The sequence below is a fragment of the Pan paniscus genome, chromosome 11 (genome assembly GCF_029289425.2).
Source record: "Pan paniscus chromosome 11, NHGRI_mPanPan1-v2.0_pri, whole genome shotgun sequence".
Lineage (NCBI taxonomy): Eukaryota > Metazoa > Chordata > Mammalia > Primates > Hominidae > Pan > Pan paniscus.
The window spans coordinates 121,734,733-121,754,178 of NC_073260.2; the positions used below are offsets into that span (position 1 = coordinate 121,734,733).

The 19,446-nt window shown below is 41.2% G+C and overlaps 1 protein-coding gene across 2 annotated transcripts in view; it reads left to right on the forward strand.

Annotated features, from left to right (window-relative positions):
- The first annotated feature begins 8,208 nt into the window (after window positions 1-8,208).
- PUM3 (pumilio RNA binding family member 3) overlaps window positions 8,209-19,446 on the forward strand; it is a 42,334-nt gene continuing 31,096 nt past the window's right edge. Inside the window, exons 1-3 of one of the 2 annotated variants that reach the window (XM_008976992.4) lie at window positions 8,209-11,112; window positions 16,170-16,269; window positions 17,294-17,515. In XM_008976992.4, coding sequence (XP_008975240.1) covers window positions 16,188-16,269; window positions 17,294-17,515 — 304 coding nt within the window. In that variant the 5' untranslated portion in view covers window positions 8,209-11,112; window positions 16,170-16,187. Of the gene's footprint in view, window positions 11,425-16,169; window positions 16,270-17,293; window positions 17,516-19,446 lie in introns of both variants that reach the window. The other variant, XM_008976993.4, reaches the window with a different exon arrangement.

The following is a 19,446-nucleotide window of genomic DNA, read 5'->3' on the forward strand; positions in this document are numbered from 1 at the left end:
ATCAGCTTTTTTTTTTTTTTCTAAATTGAAAAGATTTGGCTAAGCTGCTACCCACTAGAGGTGGTGGAATATTTTCAGTAGTGTCTCTAGAAGTCCCTCCCTGTCTCATGCATCATGAAGAGTCCCACAGGGCTTTAGCTGCCAGAAAAAAAATCAAGGAACAGAGTCTTTAATCTTCAGTTCATTGTGATTGTCAAAGAAATGCTCATTCCCCAAGCCCTTTGGACCCTCAGAGGCATTCCCTTCTGTTCCACCTTGTGTTCCTCTACATTGCGGGAGTCCTGCCTCCCACCCCCCACTTCCACCTCCACTGCAGTCCCATCACCACCTGCAATGCTCCCTGACGCCTGGAATGCTTTCCCTCTTGGATATCTCAGGTCCATTCTTCAAGGAGCCTGGCTTTCCTTTATCTTTCTTTTATATTCTTTTCTTTTAAAGTCTGTTCTGTCTTGCTGATGAGCCAAGGGGTGAAGAAAAGGGAAAATACCTCTCATTCTTTTTGTTACAGCTATGAGAATGAGACTGAATTAATGCCTCAGTATATTATTCGCTCATGCTTCTATTTTTTGATTATCAGACTTGGGGGAGATTTTCTCAAAAGCTCCTGCTGGAAATATTTGAACAAACTGTTAGAATGTACTTTTAATTTTTTTTCATTAATTCCTAGGTAATGTTTCTTGATTTCCATTATTTCTTATTTTTTGTTTCATCTCTATGAAAAGGACAGAATGGCTAAAACGAGCAAGTCTGGAGTTTGAGGTACAGTTGTGTGCCACTTAAAGACAAGGATACATTCTGAGAAATGTGTTGTTAGAAATGTGTTTCGGCCGGCCACAGTGGCTCACGCCTGTGATCCCAGCACTTTGGGAGGCCGAGGCGGGAGGATCATGAGGTCAGGAGATCGAGACCATCCTGGCTAACATGGTGAAACCCCATCTCTACTAAAAATACAAAACATTAGTCGGGCGTGGTGGCGGGCACCTATAGTCCCAGCTACTTGGGAGGCTGAGGCAGGAGAATGGCATGAACCCAGGAGGCGGAGCTTGCAGTGAGCCTAGATCGCGCCACTGCACTCCAGCCTGGGCAACAGAGTGAGACTCCGTCTCAAAAAAAAAAAAAAAAAAAAGAAGAAGAAATGTGTTTCATCATCGTGTGGACATCACAGTGTGCACTTACACAAACCTACATGGTACAGCCTACTATACACCTAAGCTATATGGTATGGCCTGTTGCTCCTAGGCTACACACCTGTACAGCATGGTATTCTGCTACATAACTGTAGGCAATTGCAACACAATGGTCAGTATATGTGTATTTAAACATATGTAAACAGAAAAGGTACAGTAAAAATATGATACAAAAGATAAGAAATAGTACTCCTGCCTAGGGCACTTACCATGAATTGAGTGCAAGACTGGAAATTGCTGTGGGTGAGTCACTGAGTGAGTGATGAGTGAATGGAAAGGCCTAGGACACTATGGTGTACTGCTGTAGACTTTATAAACACTGTACACTTAGGTTACATTAATTTTTTAAGTAATTGTGCTATGACATTATGGCTGCAATGACATCACTAGGTGATAGGAATTTTTAGCTCCATTATCATGTTGTAGAACCACTGTTGTATATGTGGACAGTTGTTGATTAAAATGGCATTATATGGCCCATGACTGTATGTTACACTACTATTCCATGAGTGTGTTTATTCCACCTTTCCCCAGATCCTTTTTTTAAAAAGATTGATCTTGTGAATACTTATTTTCCCTACTGTATTAAGAATAATGCATGTGGGATAACATTTCTCTTGAGGCTAACTCCGAAGTCATTAAATGGCCAAAATCCCTGGTTGCCTTATAAGACAAGGGTCTTTAAGACCAATCCCTGAAAATATTCCTTTATACAAGCTCATAAAATCTGTTCTATCTTTTCACTCCCTACTATCAGCCCATTGGTCTTCTGGTCTGCTGAGGAAACTGAAATAATCCACTGTTAATAATCCTGTAGTGGATCCTGCCAGTAGACTGTCCGAATCCCCACCCTTGCCTCTTCAGTACACATTGTCTGGCCTTCCATTGCCAGCAGATGGATCTTTTTCTGAAAGTTTCTCTGATGCCACTAGATGCCACGTTGATGCTCATATAGCAGACCAGAAATATTAGGGAAATACTACCCCCACACCCACCCTCAGAAGCAGTCGTCAACCAATGGCTGATGGGAGTTCATCTATGAATGCCCCAGCTTCTGGACCCCTTGGGTGGGCTATCTCTGAGGTATATGTACTACATTGGCTTCCAAAGTTCTCTAACAAGATGGATCTTCAGTTACCCACAATGGTAAATTGTTTGACCATGAACACTTTGTTGGTTATCTTCTGTTCCCTGCCTCACTCCCCATTCCCATACAGACATTCCCAGACTAAGCCATTTGCACTTGAATCTTTGTTTTAGGGCCTTATTAAGACCTAAACTTCCCTCCTGCAGAAAAACAACACAGAGGTCTCTTTCTGAAAGACAACTTCTGCCATCTTCCCCCACCCAGAGCTACCCCAGATGCCTCTCCTGACTGCCAGGCCAATAACTGAGGTCAAATCCCAGAGAAATACCAGGCCTGATGAGGATACAGAGAGATTGTACCCTAAAGGACCTGCAACAATTACCTACAGCATTTACTTTCAAGAGCTGGGGAGTTGTCAGGGGCAGGACTATGAGAGTTCTTGACCAAAGGGCTGGAAGACAAAAGTGAACAAGCAAGAGTGCATTGACTTGGGGTCACTTTCTTGGGATACGGTTTTTAGCACCCTGGTAAGGCCCTAGGGATGGGACAAACACACTGCTATGTGGCTTTCCAAAGCCTAGTAAAAGCAGTGCCCAGTTGCTGAGCAAAGGTGAAATGCCTGAGTTGCCACAGCAGATGGTAAAAAAGATGGAAAAAAATAGATGGAAAATAAGATCAGAAACAGTTCACATTCCTTGGAATGAACAACGATACTCATTTACAGTTTTGCACCAGGGCTATGTTAGCTCGCCCACCCTCTGTCTTAATATAGTCCGAAGAGATCTGGACCATCTGGACATCCTGTAGAATATCACATTTGATCCATTACATCAATAAAATGAAGACATGGCTGCTATGCTAGGAATCTTGGTAAGAAACATGTGTTCCAGAGGGCGGGAGAGAAATCTTACAAAAATTCAGGCACAGGCCACTTTGGTGAAGCTTCCAGGAGTCAGATGAGAATTTACACAAAGTATAAACATTTTCACGTGCTAATACCCATCAGAAAGCATCCACTAAAGGAGAAACATTGAACAATTAAGTAGACAAAATATCGTGGCCAGTTGACATTCGTCAGTCTTCAGCATTGGGCATGATGGACACATGAATAGAGTGAACACAATGGCAGAGGTGAGGGCTACAAATGTGCCCAACAGCGTGAACTTATACTCACCAAGACCAATCTAACTGCTGCTTCCTCTAAATGTAGAGTCTTCCAGCAACAAGAACAAATGCTGCACTCCTGATATGGCCCTATTTCCTAAAGAGACCAACAAGCCACTCAGTGGCAACTTGACAACATTTGGGCTCCTTTTATTCTGGAAGGGCCAACAGTTTCCCCTCAGTGGGATAGTCTTATTCCAAATATGAGTTTGCCTTTCCCACCCACAGAGCCTCAGCCAGCATCAATATCCAGACATTTATGCAGTGCATGATCCACAAGCATGTAAACCTATGTAACATAGCATCCAAACAGGGGCCACAACTCACAGCAAAGTGGGCGCGGAAGTGAGCCCATGGTCATGTGATTCCCAGATCACATCACAGATGCTCCATCAAGAGGCAATCAACCCACAATAGAACATTGCAGTGGCCTATCGAAGGCACAGCTGGAGCACCAGTTTACAGGCAATAGTCTACAAAAAGAAGGTGCTATCCTCCAGAATGCAGAATAAATAAATCAGAGATCTCTATAGAGTGCTATGCTCCTAATAAGAATACATGGGTCAAGGAACCAGGGGAAAGAAGCAGGAATCATCATTCTTACCATTATTCTCAATGGCCCTCTGGGGAAATGCATGTTTCCTGTCGCCTTAACTCTGGGCTCTGCAGGTTTAGAAGTCCTTGTCTTCAAAGGAGACACACTCTTGCCAGGGGACAGAGCAAGAGTTTCATTGAACTGCGGATGTCTCCTGGACATTTTGGACTCCTTGTGTACAAGATTAACAGGTAAGAAGGGGCGTCTCCATCTGGGCAAGTGTGATTAACTCCGATAACTAGAGGAGATAGGACTGCTTTTGGTCAACTGAGACATGGAGGAATACATATAGAACCTAGGCGATCCACTTAGGTATTTCTCAGTTCTCCTTAGCCCCCACTGTAATGGTAAATGAACATAGGAAGCAACCCTTGGCTTAGAGGCTATGATTACTAGAGTCTCAGACCCTGTAAAACCAATGGTTTAAGTCACATGACCAGGTTAGTCATCAAGACCTGCCAAGCTAATAGCCAAGGATGAGGTGAATTTAGAATGGATAGTGCTGGAATGAGATGATGAGTACTTGCTGCAGCCCCCAGGAGACTATACTTTGTCCCCCTGGTCTCTCTCTTCTAACATTCCCCTCCTGAGCAGAGGGCCATAGGAACAATGGAGGAGCCGCTCCCCAAACACACATGGAGAAATAGCCCTGTGCTGTGTGAGGGGTAGACCCTGGCAGCCATGGAGTGAACTGCTCCAATCTCCTTTCAAGAGAGAACCGGCTGCGAGAGGTGTAGTTAGCTTATGCCTCCAGCTGCCACAACTTCAGCATCCACCGCAGCATTCATGCTGAGGCCATGCACTCCCTGGGTTGCTCCCAGCCAATGACTGAGCACAGCAGGGGTACTTGAGCTGGGCCTTTCCTACTCAATTTAGCTTTCCTTTAAGGAGAAATCTGCTCTGCAGTGCCATGCTGGCCTCGCCGAGGCTTTCTCAGAGCTTTACTACAGCCTGAAGGCTTTCTACCACATCCTCTTTCTGCCTCTCTCTCGACACACGTCAGAGCTGTATCATGGTATCGGGTGCTCCCTATTTACTGCTATTTCCTCTCCCCTCAGCTTATTGTGAAGTTTTTCTCACAACATGTCTCTTGGCCTAATTCTATCTTGACATCTGCTTCCTGGAGAATTTAAATTGACATAATAGGTTTGAGCAAGTGGGTTAATTTATTTCTTCATCTTAAAAGGAAGAGGTAGGCTGGGCACAGCTGCTCATGCCCATTAATCCCAGCACTTTGGAAGACCGAGGTGGGAGGATCACTTGAGGTCAAGAGTTCAAGACCAGTCTGGGCAACATAGCAAAACCTGTCTCTCCAAAAAAGAAAAAAAAAAATAAAGGAAGAGAGGAATATTGGGTAGGTAAGTAGAGCTAGATCATTATTCTAAGTACCAACATGAAATTTCTATAGTTTTAAGAAGTGGGAGGAATAATTAGAAAATTCTTTTTTTCTATTTTTAATTTTTTATTATACTTTAAGTTCTAGGGTACATGTGCACAACGTGCAGGTTACATATGCATACATGTGCCACGTTGGTGTGCTGCACCCGTTAACTCGTCATTTACATTAGGTGTATCTCCTAATGATATTCCTCCCCCCTCCCCCCAGCCCATGACAGGCCCCAGTGTGTGATGCTCCCCACCCTGTGTCCAAGTGTTCTCATTGTTCAATTCCCATCTATGAGTGAGAACATGCGGTGTTTGGTTTTTTGTCCTTGTGATAGTTTGCTGAGAATGATGGTTTCCAGCTTCATCCATGTCCCTACCAAGGACATGAACTCATCCTTTTTTACGGCTGCATAGTATTCCATGGTGTATATGTGCCACATTTGCTTAATCCAGTCTATCATTGATGGACATTTGGCTTGGTTCCAAGTCTTTGCTATTGTGAATAGTGCCGCAATAAACATACGTGTGCATGTGTCTTTACAGCAGCATGATTTATAATCCTTTGGGTATATGTCCAGTAATGGGATGGGTGGGTCAAATATTTCTAGTTCTAGGTCCTTGAGGAATTGCCACACTGTCTTCCACAATGGTTGAACTAGTTTACGGTCCCATCAACAGTGTAAAGTGTTCCTGTTTCTCCACATCCTCTCCAGCACCTGTTGTTTCCTGACTTTTTAATGATCGCCATTCTAACTGGTGTGACATGGTATCTCATTGTGGTTTTGATTTGCAAGAAAATTATTCTTTATTCATATTTGAAACAAACAATTTTCTTATTTGTTCACCTAATAAAATATATGCTTGGTTATCTTTATTGCTCACAAATTAGGGAAATCACACGAAAAAACTAATTGATACTTTCCAAAGGAAATAACTTTTATCAAGCCTGAAAGCAGAATTTTAAAAACTTAAAATGCCAACATATTAATTGTTCTTATCCTAGACAAAAAACTGAAGCTAGTATGTGTTGCTTGAGGAGTTTTGTTTGACAAAACCATAGTGCATTATAAATGCACTGTGTGTAAGTGACAATTCTTGGGCTTTAAGTGATATTACCTACTTTTTATTTCATTTCTCCATCATGTGCTGACACAAGCTTTTATTAAGGTGAGACTACTACAATCAGATAAACTTACATCTTAGCCATGTAATTTTCTGCTGCTCCAAAGTTTGTCATCAAAGAAAGCAAAATAGGACAAGGTTAATACTGTGTTTACTAGACAGCAACTACAGCATTATGAATGCTCAATTAATGTTTAGACTACATTAGTGCACTTTGTAGCAAATGTACGATATTGGAAAACATAATGCACACTATTCAGAAGCAGTTCTTTTTCACTAAAGAAAAATGTGTTGGCAACTGCTCCGTTTCCATGGATTTATGATTCTAATAGGTCCTGAAAATAAAGCCCAATCCTTGCCAAGATATCACTTATGCTTTATATCAGTAACATGCCCTGTATCTCTGCTTATGCATTTGAGAAACAGAAAAACAACACAATTCGTTAAAAATCCACTAATTAGAACTCCAGAGAACTGATTTTGGGAAGAGGAAGATGTATGGGAGCTGACACCTAACCTATTTTATTTTTATGGAAAAAAGAAAATTGCACAAAATTGTGTGAAATTGAAAAAAGAAGCAAACATTTTCCAGAGTATGTTTGAAAGTGTATAGTTCAAATTTAAATCATTTTTTAACATCTAATAGTATTAAATCACTTTAGGAGAACTCAATCAGCAAGAAAGATACAATTCTCTCCAATGTTCTACTTACAGAGAGAAGCATATTGTATATTTAATTCTTAAATTCTGGTGCCTGCAATACAAAGAGGAACCAGGAGATTTAACCCCTAGTTAACTAAAAGATCAAATCAACAGGCCCGGAGCAGTGGCTCACACCTGTAATCCCAGCACTTTGGGAGGCCAAGGCAGGTGGATCACCTGAGGTCAGGAGTCCAAGACCATCCTGGCCAACACTGTCTCTACTAAAAATACAAAAATTAGCCGGGCCTGGTGGCGCATGCCTGTAGTCCCAGCTACTTGGGAGGCTGAGGCAGGAGAACTGCCTGAACCCGGGAGGCGGAGGTTGCAGTGAGCTGAGATCGTACCACTGCACTCCAGCCTGGGTGACAGAGCAAGACTCTGTCTCAAACAGACAAACAAAACTTGAACCCCATTCCTTAAATAACTGGGTCTTAACCTTAGCTGCATGTTAGCATGATCTAGGCATCAAATTCTCAATGCTCAGGTCCCATTCCAGACCAATTAAATCAGAATTACTGCTACTTAAAGAAACAAAAACAAAAACTCCACAGGTGATTCGATGCGCTGCCCAGATTGCTATCCACCACCTGGGATACTATAGTTATTTTAAGTTTTAAACCAGATTAGCTTAAGTCACAAATTAAATCTCTACTGCTGGATAAAAGCATATTTGCTAAGTGATCTTTAATTTTACCAGAGTACTAGAAAAAGAATGAAATCCAAATGCCTGGTTAACATTATATCTGATGGTCTTTCAATTCTGGGGTGGCCGTGTATTCCAGTTCTTGGCACTGAAATAGAAGGGAGACTCCTGTTGGGTCTTTTCCTTCTGGGATAAAAGGACAGAGCCCCACTGGGAGGAAAAAGTGCATTTCATTTCTTTCTCCACTTTCACTAGCCCTGAACTCTTAGATAAATATGGAAACTGAGGAGTTCATCTTGCAATCCAAAAGCAGTAAATGGGACAATAAAAAGTCAACGTTGAGGATGGTGGTAGAAGAGAGACTGGAAGAGCGTGGGTCTTTGATGACATTGTGTCATTGAACCACAACAACCAAGTACCTTCCAAATTTTTATGTTAAGAAAATGATTGCTTAAGCCACCATTAGCTGAACTTTCCGTTATGTGAAGTCAAATGGATTTCTTTTTTTCTTTTTTTTTTTGAGGCAGAGTCTCACTCTGTCGCCCAGGCTGGAGTACAGTGGCACAATCTCCACTCACTGCACCTCCGCCTCGCCAGTTCAAGCGATTCTCCGTGCTTCAGCCTCCGGAGTAGCAGGGAGTACAGGCATGCACCACCACACCTGGCTAATTTTTGTATTTTTGTAGAGATGGGGTTTCGCCATGTTAGCCAGGCTGGCCTCGAATTCCTGGCCTCAGGTGATCCACCTGCCTTGGCCTCCCAAACTGCTGGGATTACAGGTGTGAGCCACAGCGCCCGGCCCCAAAGTATTTCAAATGGGTACACCTTGGTTCTCTCTTAAGCTACGAATCACTCAACATTTACTATTGGCTAAGAACTTTAAGATATTATCACTTTAAAGCCTCACAGCAACTCCAGAAACAAGTGTTGTTATTCCCATTTTACATATGCAGAAACTGAGGCCCATACAAGTTAACTATCTAGTCCTTGGCCATACAGAATTTAGATTGTAAGCCAGGTTCCTTTGATTCTAATCTCAATGCTCTTCATTGCATTGCTATAGTACTGTTATTAACCTCTTGGATGTGTGCAAGTCTAGTTGCTCTGATTAAATTGTGTATCACGCAAGAAGAGCATCTTAGGCTTGTAGGAGTACACCTAGTGGTCTACATTTAGATCATTAGATATTCGAAGAATTAATGGGTTTGCTTGACAAAAAAAAAATTACAGGATAAACTTTTTTTGTGCTGTTCTGCAAAACCACACGATGCTTTCAATTCACTCCAAAAAAAAAAAAAATCCAAATCAATCCACTTTCACAGAAGACTTGATAAAAAAGTTTTTAATAATAATCAAGGGCTTTGATATGTGATAACATTTTTTTTTTTCCTCCCTGGTGAAAAGGCAAATGAATAGCAGGGTTTTGGTGTAGATGCTTAAGGCAACTGCATGGACCTGTCTTCAAGGATATGGGGTGCTGCTGTCTGTCAAGTTGAAAACACAAACGTATCCCTTCCCAGGGTTGTGTGATAGGGTGTATTTTGCGATTTTTCTTTCTTTTTGGCCAGCATTTACTTGTCAGGTGTTTCAAGGTGTCTAATATCCCCACTACTATGCTATTTGCCCAAAAGGCACAGCTGATGGGCCTCCTGCAATTCCTGTTCCATATTCTCTTCTCTTAGCATTTACTGAATTATTGAAAGCAGTACGGAGGCAGCCACGTTGAGTTTAGAGTCAGGCTCACTGGACCAAAGCTACTATGTTTTGCCTTTCTCTGTAAAATGAGAAAAGACCTATTTAAAACGTTCTTATGAGATTTAAATGAGCTGAAATGTAAACTAGTAACAGTTAAGGTAGACAACAAGAACTTACCAAGTATCTATGTGCTGCATAGTGAGATAAGTGCCTGGAAAGTAATGATGGCCCCTGTCATCAAGAAGCATACAGTCTGCTAAATTACCAGTTTCAACTCTAACTCCTTAGTGGCCAGAAAACGGAGTAAGTTGGAAGACAGTAAAATCTGAAGTCTGGCACCAGGGATCAAGTGCCAGTTCCTCAACTTTACAGATGCAGTGGGTTGAATAGTCTCCAAAAGATATGTCTATGTCCTAACTCCCAGGACATGTGAAAGTGACCTTATTTGGGAAAAGGGCCTTTGCAGATGTGATTAAGGACCTCCAGATGAGATGATCTTGGATTATCCCCGTGGACTCTAAATTCAATGTTCAGTGTCCTAAAAACACACAGAGAAGTGGCACAGGCACAGGAGAAGGCCATTAGAAGACAGGCCGAGATTGGAGTCATGCAACAAGAAGCCACGGACCGCCTGGAACCATTAGAAGCTGAAGAAGCAAAGCATTCTCCCCTAGAGCCTTCAAAAGGTGCAGGGCTCTGCCAACAGCTTGATTTTGGAATTCTTGCCTCTAGAACAGTTAAAGAATAAAATTCTGTTGCTTGACACGAGCAAGTTTGTGGTGTCAGTTTCTTCATCTGGAAAATGGGGCATATATCCTAACCACAATCTTATTTCCTGAAGTATAAAATGGAATAACAGCAGTTTCCAGGCACGAGCAGACACTAAAAATGGCAAACATTTATTGAGAGCGTTCCATGCTAAGCGCTTTGCACGTATAACTTAATTATTTCTATTTTATTGATCAGGAAGCCAAAGCTCATAAAAACTGTAATTTTCCCAGAGCCACACAGCTAGCAAGGGAAAAAAACGGGATTACAATTCAAATCGACTCACAAGATACCCCTTTTATCCTCCACGCTGGACTGCTGAGGAATATGCAAATTAACACACTTTAGAAACTTTAGCTACTTCAATATTTGTTCAGGCTACGGGATGCAGGCCTCTTATTAACCGCGCCAGCCAAGTCTCTCCCTCAGCAGCCTGTCCTGCCTCGCAGGAGCTCTCCCTCTCTTTCCAGCACGGAAGCCACAGGGTTAATGACGTCATTTCCCGTGGCCGTTGTCGCGTCCTCTGCCCGACGGATTCTTTCAAGGGCCAAAATCTTCGCGCCTCAAGAGGAAGCATAACAGCAGCGGACCAATAGAAATTCCGAATTTTTGTACTGTCTGGTAAGCTCCACCTCTTAGTCCCTGATCCGCCGCGGAAGATGAAAAAAAGCGGCCCGGGGGCGGAGCAAGGCAAGGAAGCGGAAGCGGAAGCGGAGAGGCGGTCGGGATCCGCTGCGCGAGCTGTCTCTGTCCCACGTGTGCGGTGAGTGTGGCAGGCTCAGCGGTCGCTCTTGGGAGGGGTTCGCACCCTGCCGGGCGCTGGAAGTCGGGAAGGTCTCTCGGGGCTGTTGTCCACTGGGCAGTCTCCTCTGGCCTCTTTCTGGGCTAGGAGTTTGGGACTGACTGGAGCCTGGCAAGAAGGGCGGGACTCCGACCTCTCTCCCACCGCGTTGCCCCGCGTGCCGGGTTAGATTGGACTAGCTTCACTCTAGAATCCCAGCCCGTGCTCGGCCTGATCAGCCTGTCTGTGCTGCTTCACAAACACCAACTCCAGTGCTAGGTGGTGTGCCTGAAGGTACGCAGATTATAAGTGCTGGGAGGAAACGAACTGGATGCTGAGTTGGGAGATAGTGGAGGCTGAAGAAGTGATCTTTAAGCGGAGATCTGGAAGCTCAGGGAGTACTTCAAGCAGAGGCGATAATGGGCTAAGTTCCTGAGATGGGAGCTAGGAAAGAGTATAGTTGGAGTACAAGATAAAGTTAGCCGGATAGAGTGGAACTAGGTTCTGTAGGGCCTTGAAGGTCACGATGGGGAATTTTTTTTTCTGTACAATAGGAAAACATTTCTGTTCCTATTACCATGTGTAGAAAACATTGAAGACTTATAAGCAAGTGAGAATCATGAATAGGCCCTGGTTCTCTTTAGAAAATGTATTACATTTGGAAGCTCAAGAGATTGTATTGGTAATAGTTTGCATTAGGGTGGTGACTTAAGGGGCATTTAAGAGAACTAACTTACGGTTCAGCGTGGTAGAGTAGAGAGGAAAATGTCAAGGGTAACTCAGATTTCTTACTTGAGCAGTAAAGTAGATGATGTGCCGTTGGCTGAGATGGAGGACGATAGGGCAGGGAAAAATAGTATATTGTTGTTTGTGGGGCAGACAACAATAACATAAAGAACAACATAGAGAATTATGTTTTGGACATATTAAGGGTAAGGTTCCTGGTAGACACATAATTAGAGGTATCAGATAAGCAGTTATACACAAGTTTGGACCCCAAGGAGAAGTTCATAATGGAGACATGATTTGGGAGTACTCAGCATAAAAAGCCAGGAGATTGGATGAGACCACCTAGGGAGAAGTGTGGAGAGAGAAGGGAAGTTCCCTAGGACAAAGATTTGAGGAATGCTAACATGTAGAGGTTGGTCTATAAGAAAATGTCATTTAAACTGAATTTGAAGGATGGGTAGAAATTGTGTTGGTAGAGAGAATGGCTTTAAACTTCACTATTCTGATAAGAATAGTGGCTCCTGTGTGGTGGTGATGAGTGGGGTGAATTAAGACCACATTTTGAATGGCTGTGAATGCCTGAGTTGGAACTTTTTCCTGAAGGCAGTGGGAAAGCTTTGAAGCTATTGGAGCGTGGAAATGACATGAAATAGGTGTGCTACTGGAAGGTTAATCAGGCAGCGGAAAGTGGATCAAAGCAGATAGGGTCTCAACAAAACTGAGCAAGAGGTGACAGCAGCCTGAATGGGTAATAGAGGGAAAGGAAAAAGGGGGGCGAATTCCAAGAGACACTATGGAATGTGATGATTCATTACGAAGGTACAGGGTTCCCAAGCAAAGCAAATTGCACTTTGCCCAGTGCAAAAAGCAAGACTCAAAAAGTTACATATTGTATGATTCCATGTATAAGAATGCCATTCTGGAAAAGACAAAACAGGAGTGAAAACCTAATCATTGGCAGTCAGGAAAGAGGGAAGGAGTTGAATACAAAGGAGCTGTACCAGGGGACTTTTTAGAGTGACAGGACTTTTCTGTAAGATACTGTGGTAGTGGATGCATGAGTCTTAGCCATTTGTTGAAGCCCGTGGAATTATACACCAGAAAGAGTAAACTTGACTATATGCACATTTAATAAATCTGCCAGCATTTCTGGGGATGGAATGCAGACTGTGACAAATTAGTTAAACTATATTATAAACATGTAACTTCACTAAAGAGGGTGAGGGGCCGAAGGGCTGATCTAAGTAGCTTTTTTTTTTTTTTTTGGCCTGCAGCAGTAACTGCTGCAGGCAGAATACACTGACTTGAATGCTAAAGTTAGCAAGTAAAACTTAAGAGGAGGTAGGATGTATACATATTCTCCAAACATCTTGTCTGAAATGTTTATTAATTGCTATGGTAGTTTAACATTTGAAATAGAGTCTCACTCTGTTGCCCAGGCTGGAGTGTAGTGGCACAATCTCAGCTCGCTGCAGCCTCTGTCTCCTGGGTTCAGGTGATTTTCCTGCCTCAGCCCCCTGAGTAGCTGGGATTATATGTGTGCACCACCACCATGCCCAGCTAAATTTTGTATTTTTAGTAGAGATGGGGTTTGGTCTTGAACTGCTGACCTCAGGTAATCCACCTGCCTCAGCCTCCCAAAGTGCTGGGATTACAGGTGTGAGCCACCATGCAAGCCTCTAAGTAACTTTGGAAAAGTATTTTGAATGGATACAAAAAAGAATTGTACACCAACACTGTACTGTCATTGTAAATTTATTTCTCATGGGGTACAGGTTAGCAATTCTGAAACTATGCATGTATAGTAGGGTGGAACATGTGTATAAATAAATTGTAGATGGTGGGAAGCAGGTTGCTCACTGTCAGAGAAAGAAGTTACAAATGAGCAAGAGGAGATGCCTAGAGGAAAATATGTGGTGCTTGATTAGATTTGGAAACATCAGTATGAGCTTCGTGTTATTTTAATAGATATAAAAATAAATATAGGTATGTGCATATGCATAAGTTAATATACATATATGTGTTTCCTGAATCTGTCTGCTGAAAGGACATAGAAACAGGGACACCTCAGTGACAACAAGTGCACCTAGCACTCAGATCTTGGTTTTTAAATACCATTCTTAATGAAAGGAACCAGGATTCCTTGGAGAAGTGGCTGATTTCAGGGCTAGGTTAAGGAAAATACAGAATGAACCTGGAGCTAGTGCCAGGAAATAAGGGTGTGCTTTAAAAAACAAAACAAAACAGTTGGGCCATGTCAAAAGGACACAGAAGCAACCTGAAAAACTCCCACTGGCTGGAGCTAGAATTATTTGAGCAACAAAATAACAATGGTATTGGATTATAACCAAGGAATGAAATGAATATCTGAGACTATATGATACAAGTAAATAGATGGAAAAGATGGGACAAGTCTTCCCTACAGAAAAGTTGAGAATAACAAAGTAATAAGAGAAATAGAAGATCACCATTTAAATGCAGTAATTGCTGCAGGCGAAATCCACCGACAAATGCTAAAGTTAGCAGGTAAAACTTAGGAGGACATAGGATGTCTACATATTCTCCAAACATCTTGTCTAAAATGTTTATTAATTGCTGTGGTAGTTTAACATATGCCTGGATTCTTTAGTACCCCTCCTTCTGGGAAGTGGAGCTTCATTTTCCTCTGACTTTGGGCTGGACTTGGTGGCTTGGATCTAATACAGATGGAAAGGTTAAAGTGGCACCTTTACAGTGGAGAAACCTGGAAAACACTACTTTGACCAAGTGAACACGGTTAACATAAACAGTAATGAGTCATGTTAATGTCATGACTTGATGGCCAGATTCAGTGTATCCTGGTACAGAAAGAGGATGTTAGTGGAAAAACTGGTAAACTCCAACTCAACTCTGTAGCTTAGTTAATTGTATGTTAACATTAGGGGAAGCTGGGGAAAGGGTATATGTGAACTGTGTATCTTTTCAACTCTCTTGTAAAGCTAAAATTATTTCAATATAAAAATTAGAACAAACATACAGAGAAAACATGTAAATGAGTGGATTCTTAGAAAACTACAGATGTAGAAGAGCTGAGAGATGCAGGTATGGTTATGATGGCCATAGCCAAGTAATAATGTGACCCTTCAGTTCTAAATGCCCTGAGGAAGCTGAGTAATTCAGGGGCTGTCCATTTTTCAAAATCATTAGAAAAGTCTAGATGAGGACAGCACTTTCCAGAGTACTCCTTGGAACTCTGCTGTTCCCTTGTGATGTTCCAGGAAAAAGTGGTTCAACTGGAGTTGGAAAATCCTGCATCCTTTAGCCTTTGCTTGACAATTGATTGTATATATTAGCAAATTAAAGAATCCGAAAAGCCTTTTCTTACGGGCTGATTCTTGTCATTTAACTTACTGTTTCCCAAATATATTTTATCCCAGAACCCTTCTTTTCTCTTATGGTAATATCCTGAGAAATTAGTTCTTGAATGGGCAATTCTAATCTAGAAATATCTGGTGTTGTCTAGGGATCCCTAACATCTGTTGTTTACAGTCAGCTTTCAAATGAGTTGATCGTCCAACTTTGGAAAGTGGAGAAATGAGCCAAATGGCTTTCTCTCTTGATCTGTTCTGCTGCTTTCAGGGACCTTGGGTAGGTGATGGGTTATAACTTGTTTATCCTGTGCACCATGGTGTCTCAGTAGCCTATAAAGCGCCTATTAGACAGATTCCTTTCAATGAAATATTAACTGTTTCAACATCTTATTTTGGAGTTCACTGCCAATTACTTGGCTGCGTCTAAAACAATCACAAATTAAACACTGGATGCTAATCTTTGTTTTAGCTGTGTTGGATTGCATAGGAATCTTTCAGATAATCCTTTATTTTCTTATATTAAATGCATGTAGTGGTACATGCAGCCTATTTATTCCTGGCTTTTTAGGCTCCAAGAAATCAAGCGATAATTTTGTCAGTTATTCATCCCCTAGTCTTCCCAGGTTACAAAATGCAAACTCTGATGCTTATTATACTTAGTGTCAATAGTGGTCTATTTTTAGCCAGTACTATTGTGGAAGTGAAGTGATGCCTCCAGAGATATCAAACACTGGCCAGGGTGTGTGTTGTTCTTAGTTTTTTTATTGATACCTTGTTCATTTTCAGTTTTAAAGTTTGAGTCAGTGATTGCAAAATTGCTGGATTTAAGTAGTTGTCCATTCTATATCTGACTGATTTGTATTGTATTTGTAGACTGAAGGACTAAATGTGGCAATGACTATGAAACAGCTCTTATTTGATGAAGAGAACTGCAGTGATTGTTTTTGGTTTTGGTTTTAGTTTTCCAGAGTTGCTACGATGGAAGTCAAAGGGAAAAAGCAATTCACAGGAAAGAGTACAAAGACAGCACAAGAAAAAAACAGATTTCATAAAAATAGTGGTAAGATATGCTTCCCATGTGGGTGTTTGGCTATTATAATTGGGGGATGGGAGGGCATGTAGTAAATTTCAATCTGTATTCATTAGCTAGGATTAGGATTAAAATAGTAGGAAGAAGTATGTGTTATTGTGTATGAGTTAACATGTTGCTCATGACATTTAGACCCTTAAGAAATTGCAAGAATGATTGAGGAATGCCTTATTCATGAAAGACTCCTTATCTCAGTTGTTGCTGCTGTTGCCTCATTTTATTCACACTAGTTCACCATATATTTTATTTTAACATTTGATAAACTAGGACTATTTAATACATACTGCTCATAAGCCAAATACTTTTAGGTTCAGAATTTATAATGGTGATGTCTTTATTATTCCATCAGGTGTCAGTATTGTAAAACAGAAAAGTCAAGGAACTATACAAATGATTAATGTTTCCTTAATGTTAGCCATTACTGTTTGCATCTCATTTGTTAGGTACTAATTTTTAAGCCTTCTTGATCAAAAGTTTTTGTTAAATAATTTTAATATAGGCTTTAAAATTTTCTTAAAACTAGAAAATTTTAAAATTAACATTTTAGATGTCCTTATGATATACTTTCCAAATTTCAAGAATGTTCAAGAAGTCATTTCTTAAGACTTCTTTTGTTATTGAACTCTTGAAAATTCTGTGTAGACCATCATTAAAGCAGAATACAAAGGTATATAAATAATAGCTCTGCTGTATGCTTAAAACTAGAGAAACATACCAAACTGACATCAGTGTTTATCTTTAGTGGTAGAATCATGGGTAGCTTTTATTTTACATTTCTCTACTCTCTAGGTGGTTTTATAATCAAGGAAAGAATTTTTTATTTTTGTTTTGATTGTTTAAATCCAGTTCTACTCAAAAGGCTCTATGTTGCATATTTGAGAGTAAGACATGGTATTAGGATTAAAAAGTATAATTTTCTGTAATGAATATAATCCAATAGATAAAAGAGATTTGGGCCCAGAATCATTGAACTTATAATTATTATTGTCACTAGATTCTGGTTCTTCAAAGACATTTCCAACAAGGAAAGTTGCTAAAGAAGGTGGACCTAAAGTCACATCTAGGAACTTTGAGAAAAGTATCACAAAACTTGGGAAAAAGGGTGTGAAGCAGTTCAAGAATAAGCAGCAAGGGGACAAATCACCAAAGAACAAATTCCAGCAGGCAAATAAATTCAACAAGAAGAGAAAATTCCAGCCAGATGGTAAAAGCGATGGTAAGTACTGATTCCTTCATGCCTGAACTAGCGCCTGAACGATTGTGCACAGGGACTCTGGAGGTGTGTTAGAAACCTCACATTCTTATTCCTTGGCAGGTAACATTTTGGGACAGGTAGATGGCTTAAATAAACAACAAAGCATCTTTCATGCTCACAATTTTCCTCTGGTGCTTAGAGTTTCTTATTTCTTAGCCCTTTTCTGAATTACCTTAGCCATGGAGTTAAGTTGAATTATAATGGCTTTATACAGTGGAACCTCAATAAAACATTTCTTTTTATAAGCTAAAATTTATTCGTTCATCGAACGAGTATTTGAGTTTTCTATGCATTGTACCAGGAGATAGGGCAAAACACACACACACACACGCACACACACAAAAATAATCAGTAAGGATACAGGCCCCAACTAATCATAGAGTCTGGCTTTAAAGAATGAGTCTGTCCCCAGTTAAGTGTCAGCCGTGGTTAAGGATGCTTTGGTGAGTAAGAAACATACAGACCCTGCCTTCACAGAGCTTAGGCCAGTCTGATACAATAAACCCATCTGATGGCGCAGATCCATAGTAGTTCCAGAGAAGGTGTTGTGCACACATGACAGATTTGATTTTAATTGGTTCAGGACAAGTTGCTCACTGATTGGAAGTATTGGCAGGTCTCGTGCTTGTCTGTTGAAACAAACTGCCCATCTCTGTCAACGATGTTCAGTGGGTCATTTCTAACCCAGAGCTTTGCTCTCTATTTTATAACATTCCGCTGTCGTGCTTTGTCCTGCATTGATCTCAAACAAGCAGTTTCCAGGTTATGTGGATTGTCATATCATTACTTTCTTTGCAACCTCCTGAGAATTTTTCTGGTGCCTTTTATTCTCTTTTTCTCCAGCACAGCGTGTCTTAACACTGCTCCTTTGTTGCCAGCTGAGACCACTGGGGATGGTTTTCTCAGTGCCATCCCCTCGTCCTGGTGCTTGCTTTTTACCCTGCCCAAGGGCTGCTTACCAGAGGGACCGCAGCCTTAAGACAAGGAGGTAGGGAGAGAGGAAGGAGGGGAAATGCCGTCGTTTCCCACTAGGGCTGCAGGGCCTCTTCATGCTCCAGTCTTGATCTTCGCTTGTCATTTTTTCTTCCTCCTTCATCTTCCTCCTCCCCAGTTGCCAGCAGTTTCTCTTCCAGCTCTCTTTTCTACTTTCTCTTTCCTAGCCTCTCCACTAGATCCCAAATCTTTCTTTCTCTACTGGAGTTTTGATGCCTGCATTTTAAACACGTATACATTAATTTCTCACATTGATATGAGGAAAGTTACGATTTCTTTGGCTATGGGAGATATGTTCCTGATATCTCAAAATGGGACTCTTGATTTCATTTTCTCATATTTTTGTATCAGTAACTAGACTGATAAAATAACATGAGAGATTGGTTACTAGACAACCCCCACATTGATAAATGTACTGCAGCCTAGCATGACATATGTCAAGGGTACCCAAATCTTTATGGAATTAAATTAGCCCTGGATCAGTTCCTATCCGCTATTGTATAGTAGAGGATACCATATTAATATAATGGTAAATATGCGCTCTGTTGCCTATAATCTTTTGTATTACCAGACAGGGAATATATAAGTAAACAATAAAGGAATAATAAATACATTGTAGTATATTGGATAGCCATTAAAAATTATGTTCTTGAGGAATGTTAATTTCATGAGCAAACATAATCTAATCATATTGAGTGAAGGCAGATTCTGAATTTTTTTCTTTTTTGAGGGTCTCACTTTGTTGCCCAGACTGTGAAGTGCAATGGCGTGATGATGGCTCGCTGCATCCTCAACCTCCTGGACTCAAGTGATCCTCCTGCCTCAGCCTCCCAAGTAGCTGGGACTGCAGGCATGTACCACCACACCCGGCTAATTTTTTAATTTAATTTTTTGTGGAG